Raw genomic sequence first — 6338 nt, forward strand, 5'->3', positions numbered from 1 at the left:
ATTTAATGGTAAATCATACAGATAGGAGTGGCTACTCGACTTACACACTGCCTTTACTCCAAAAAAGAGTAGAAAAACGTGAGTGTAGTGTGTCTTTAGCTTGAGAATTTACAGCCAACAATCAACTTCGCCACTTAAAATCAAACTATTTTCCTGAAATATTGCATGTTTTAATGTTTTAATATTCACAGTCATATATTTAAGTTAGGACAGTGTTTATTGGCTTGATTTGTGCCACAGAGAATATAAGTAAATGCTTCTTTGAGTGCCTCAGTACATAAGAAAAACTGTGAAAATTATAACATAATATGATGGAATATTTACTGACATAGTAAATCAGGCAAGAGTAATATAACCTGGCGATATTTCTACAGTGTTTTTTTATAGTAGGAAAAACATACTGGAATCCATAAAAAATGACTTGATGGATTCAGACTGGACTAAAATCACTGAGAAACACAGATAACACTTACATTACCTCTCCTTCCAGTGTAAAACTAATCCCCTCCAAATTGTACTTCTGAAATCTGAAGTTTTGACTGTAAGCTACAGTTCAACATGCTACTAACCTAGGGCTGCAACAAAAATTCGACAATTTTTGGCAAATTTCGCAATTGAAATATTTGAAAATGGAAAACCTATTACAACATCTAACATGTTTACCACTTTTATAAACCTACTCACTCAAATATTTCTTTATCCATACCAATGCTAAGTTAGCTTGTCACCAGTAGCATGGAGTTGCCAGCCCTGCACAACATACTCATTGTGATTGCAGTTTGACATGGCTTGTAACACTCCTGCAGTTTGAGACAGTCTTATCTCCTGATGCGGTTCAAATAAGGTTCTTACTGCATTGAATTGCCAGCTACCATTTATTACTGAGAATAAATGATAACTTATTCAGACTGTACTGAGCTTTAACACAGACTGAGTGCGGAGTTTAACTTGTGCTTTGGTATAAGGCAGTTTTCTAAGATTAAACCTTCATCTCTCCCCTGTTTAGTGATGAGTTCAGCAAAAAGTTTTCATTTATAACATGAAAGTTAAAAAAACACTGTGTCCTCTGCTCTCCTGCACCTTCACTGCTGTTCAAACAGCCAGCAACTGCTCAGAGTTGCCAGATTGGACAAATTAGCATTTTGATGCAACTTGATATGAATATTTATTTTTCAGTGTTGTTTTCCTTGTAGTCTTTCAATTAAGCTGTCTTTAAAAGCAAAAATAATTAAATAGAATGTATGCAATAGTCAAAATAATTGTAATAACACAATAATAACAGTATTTGTTACAGTATGTATTAACACTAGTAATCATTTAAAAAAGTGATAAAAAACAAAAAAATCCATTGATATTTAATTAAAAATGTTTTGAGCTTTACTTGTTTTTATATAGTATTCAAGCATTTGAGATAATGCATTCAGTAAAACATTCTAAATTGAATTTAAATATTAAGTATTTAAATTTTCAAATATTTAAATCTAAATATTCAGTACCTCTGTACTACACCTTTTAAAATTACATACATAATCAAAGTTTTACAAATAGAATCAAACATTTCTAAAAGTTTGTGCACTCAGTATTCACTCAGTATCTTAGTCACTCTTGGTTACATACATTTTGTATTTTGTTACGAAAAACTAGCAGCTTCTCTTGTCGTGAACTTTTGAAAGCCAAAGTCTGTGCAGACAAAACTTTTTCAGTTTGGACTTTCAGTGACTCAAAGCCTGAAGTTTAGCACTGCAGAACGAACAAGTCCCATCGTAGAGTCTTATTACACCGACTGATGCGCCATTTTTGCTACACCATGTGCTCTCCAGAGGCACACGAAGTGCACCGAGCGTCCCGCTGTAATATCTCATTTCTAATCAAACGACTGGGGCAGCGGCGTGATCAAAACAGATTAAATCGTTTTGGCCTCTCATCAATTCGGCTGACACTTTATTATATTTGTATGACCGTAGCTATGGTACACTTTGTCATTCTCGGCAAGGTGTGCCTCATAAAAGGCAGCTGCTGCATGACTCAGCAAACTCTGAACGACTGGATATCACTGTGACAAGCTGCTTGTTCTCTCTCTCTCTCTCTCTCTCTCTCTCTCTCAATTCTCTCTGTATCTCTCTCGCCCTCCCCGTCTCTCATTTCAGAGCCTGCATCAATCAACATTTGATGAATAACAAGGACTGCTTTTTCTGCAAGGCCACTATCACTGGAGTGGAAGATTACAGCAAGCCTGCTGGCTCTTAGCATGCCCTTCATCAGACATGCAAATACACTCATACACACACACACACACCACATACACACACAGCCTTTGTGAACTGACAGTCAACACATACCCACATCTCCAAAGACTTCACGTGCACTCCTATCCCTACACATACGGTACTGTGCGCAAGTCAGAGACCACCCTTCATTTAGTTGATTTCCAGTCAAAATGCCCATAAAAGGTAGAGAGAAAATGGAATTCCTGACAACCGTGCAAGACCTGGTAGACACCAACACTGTCCCTATCAGATAAGCAGAACTTAAAGCTTTCATCTTTGACAGAGAGGAGAAAATCAAGCGCTACTCTTGATTCACAGGTATTTCTGTCCATCCTTCCACTGTGAGAAGACAACTCAGCACTATGTGTCTAAATGGATGAGTAGCTGCAAAGAAGTCCTTACTGACAAAGAGCAGAGAAGCTGCTCAGAACAACAAACTGGCCACCCCAGAGTCTAGAGCTCAACTGGACTCTGGGGTGGCCAGAGTCTTGGATTACTTGGATGGTGAAAAGACTGAACTTTGGTGTGGAAAAATATCCCTGCAGATTTCTTTGAAAAACTGAATGCAAATCTCCTGAAAAGAACAGAAGCTGTAATAAAGGTAAAGAGTGGACAAATATATTAGGTTGTGTAATTTTATGTTAAATATATTTTCTGCCTTTTTCCTGATAATAGAAAATGAATTACTTGTACTCAGTGGCTATTTTGGCTGGAAATGAAAAACAAATTAAGGGTGGTCTCTGACTTTTGCAGAGTCCTGTGCACACATGCTGGACACATTCTTTTTTCCTCTTCGCACATGCCCTATGAACCAGCAAACCCATCAAAAGCACCTGATGGGACCACATGCAGTCAAATCCTCATGTAAAAGTAAAAGCACCTCTTTTGCACATGGTCCATCAGCATGTCCTTCTTCAACACTGGACTGTGACTTCAAGACAGGCCGTGCAGATTCTTCCTAGCGTTTGTAGGTTGATGGCTGAGTCACTACACGGCATGGAGCTTGGTGCTTCAGTTAGCACCAGGTGGCGGAGGTCTGCTCCTCCATCATGAAGAGGGAAGAGGGGCCAGCCAGAGACAGACGCCAAGATCAATTCTCATAGCCCAGTCAGATGGACCTGTTCATCTTTTTTCCTCCTTTCCTCTGTTCTGTCTCCCTGGACACTGGTCACCATTGGCACTACACCTGCACCCATAGGCCATAGATATTAATCAGGAACGCAGGTGCCCAAAGCTTTTTGAAACTCATCTTGAAACCTGTCACTTTTAACACTCACTATCTGTACTTGATAACATTTTTTATATTCAAAAACTGACAGCCATATTTGAAGTGGCAATATCTAGTAGTTCCTACAAAGAAGGCTAGGAATAACATGAAAATTGTGGATGGATATTGGAAAAAAAAAAGAAAAAACAAACTCTGTGCTTTGAAGTGCAGCTACGTTAAGCTGTTGTGTGTGACACTTACTCACATCATGTTATTAACACTTCATTACAGCTTTATTAATGCTTTATAAAGCAACATGCAGTGCAGAGGTCTTAATCAGATTTAAAGGAATACTCTAATGTTTTTGACCTAATCTATATCTGTATCATACTGTAGATAATCACAAACAGTAATTGAGGTGCATTTACCTGTACTTACAAACAGAAAACCCATTGATGTGAAACACAGTTATAATAGAAACCACTGGGTAGTTGCTTTAATGCATGACTACATCGATTGTACTTTAAAGTACGTCATAATTCAAATCAGACATGTCAAACTGGGGACCTTCCAGGCCAAAGTGCCACGGAGATTAGCGTTCACCCTCATCTGACGACCTGTATTCAGTTCATGAAGGCCTTGCTAATGAGCTGATGGGCTGAATCAGGTGTGTTTAGTGAGGCAGTGAGCTTAAGTCTGTGGTGTTTTGGTCCGCGAGAACTGAAGCCTGACGCGTGATTTAACTACAATCTATTTTGGATAATAGTTGTTAAATATGTGAAGGCAGTATTGTTATGCCAGGGAAACAGCTAAAAATGGCATAGAAACATCCCTGAGCCTCCCCACTAATTAAGAATTTATGAATATACAAATTGTAAGTGCCCCCTTGTCTCTCAGTTTCCAAAACCCACCCCTTCCCCCCTTTACCCTGCACACTGTGCTTCCTTTCACAAATGTCAGTCAAAATTAGATTGTTTTATTAAGCTTCTAAGTGAAAATAATCTTCTACAGAGAACCTTCTGCAAAGTTCAATGCACAATTACTGTTTATTTGCTGTATTTAACATATTGCCTGTGCAAAGGTTTTCATATTTCATGTTTTTTTTTTCAGTATGTGAAACTCGGTAGAGGAGTACAAATTGTGCACTAAAATTCACAGAAAATATATATCATTGATTTTATATGTATATATATATATATATATATCATTGATATATAAAATTCTGTAGAAGATATCTAACATAACATGTATTTTACCACAGATTGTTCTCTTCAGAAAACTAATCCCAGAATCCATTAGACAGACTTACAGCTTAATTTAACTTTTAATGAATTGAAAGTGAAAAAATACATGCTACACAGACATTTACTGATGAAATTCATCAGTTGCTGAATGACTTGTGTGTTTCAGTTCATTGAGTTTTTTGTTTTTTTTTGTTTTCAGGAAAAAGCGAACATATGCTGCGGATGCGGCGAATATAGTATAGATCAAAAAATGCAGAGATATTCCTTTAATCAAATCTGCATTGGATGCCACAGGTGCAAGTTCAGGTTTCACTGCTTTACATATAATAATAATAATAATATAATAATAATAATAATATCATTGCATTACTTTTCGACTGCAGCAGCACTTTTATAAGTCACACGTCGTATAATCCAGAGCGATTGCTGGAGCTATACAGTATTCACCTTCTCCTTCCAACTGTAGGATAACCCTGTCCAGTGTATAATTTTTGTCGTGATGCACCCCACTGTTGCCTGACCCTTCACACCTGTTTGTCCAGTCGAAATGTCAGGCTCTGTCCAGGCACCACTTTCTGTTCTTTGCCCTCTGGGCAGGTGGTGCTTTTCTATTGAGAATGACATCCACCGTGTCTGTTCTGGTGTTGCATTAGAACCGCTGTTGTTCTGCTATGAGTTTCCCTAATTGATTCTCAACCTGTCAAACCTTATTTGTTAGGAGTGCCTATACCACAGCTTAGATGTATGAACTGTTTTCAGATGCTATTTAAGGCTTCATACATGCATAGTTGCCAGTTCAGTAGGTGCCACTTTGTATCTGTGCTCACTGGCCTACCGTATAGACATACAGCTGCACTTTGTACGTTTGTAATTACTGACCATAACTTATTCGTTGCCACGTTTATCACCAAGGACCACCATAGGACCATCGGTGACCACTTTATCAGAATCAGGCCTTATTGGTCAAGTATGTTTGCACATACAGAGAATTTGTCTTCAGTTATTTTTGGGACAGGTTGAATGTCTCCAGCTGATGCAGGAAGTATATCCTCTCCTGGGCTGGCTTTGCCAGGGACTAGTTGTTGATGTCCCACTTTGGGTGCCTGGTGATGTTCCCAGGAACTAAATGGACTCCACAGCCATCACAGTCTTGTCAAGGATGGTGAGGGCTGGTAGGGGTGGGGGGCTTCTCCTGAAGTCCACTTTCACCTCCACTGTTTTGAGCAAGTTCAGCTCCAAGTTGTCGTGACTTCTCCAGAGGACCAGCTGTCCAACCACTAGTCTGTAAACAGATTCCTCACCATCTCAGATGGGACCAGTGACTGCAGTGTCATCTGCGAACGTCAAGATTTTGACAGAGGAGTTTGTGGAGGTGTAGTTATAAGAAAGAGCAATGGGGGAGACCTGACATCCTTGTCAGGCATCAGTACTGATTAATTGTGTGCTTGATAAGAACTTTCCCAGCCTCACCTGCTGCTCTGTAACTGTGAGGAGGCTGGTGATCCACTGGGAAGTGGAGACAGGAATGCTGGGAGAGGTTATTGTGGAGCAGTTTAAGAAGAATATGATTTTTGGAGATGTTATTACTATTTATGGGTGGAAGAAAAATAAAAATATCCA

General features: G+C 38.9%; 1 protein-coding gene across 3 annotated transcripts in view; it reads left to right on the top strand.

Annotated features, from left to right (window-relative positions):
- Positions 1 to 4581, top strand: part of LOC118799887 (E3 ubiquitin-protein ligase RNF123) — a 191228-nt gene extending 186647 nt beyond the window's left edge. For all 3 annotated transcript variants that reach the window (XM_036559966.1, XM_036559968.1, XM_036559967.1), the window contains exon 39: positions 2148 to 4581. In XM_036559966.1, the coding sequence (XP_036415859.1) occupies positions 2148 to 2247 (100 nt within the window). In that variant the 3' untranslated portion in view covers positions 2248 to 4581. The remainder of the gene's footprint in view (positions 1 to 2147) is intronic.
- Positions 4582 to 6338: the final 1757 nt, after the last annotated feature.

The sequence above is a fragment of the Colossoma macropomum genome, unplaced genomic scaffold, assembly GCF_904425465.1.
Source record: "Colossoma macropomum unplaced genomic scaffold, Colossoma_macropomum, whole genome shotgun sequence".
NCBI lineage: Eukaryota > Metazoa > Chordata > Actinopteri > Characiformes > Serrasalmidae > Colossoma > Colossoma macropomum.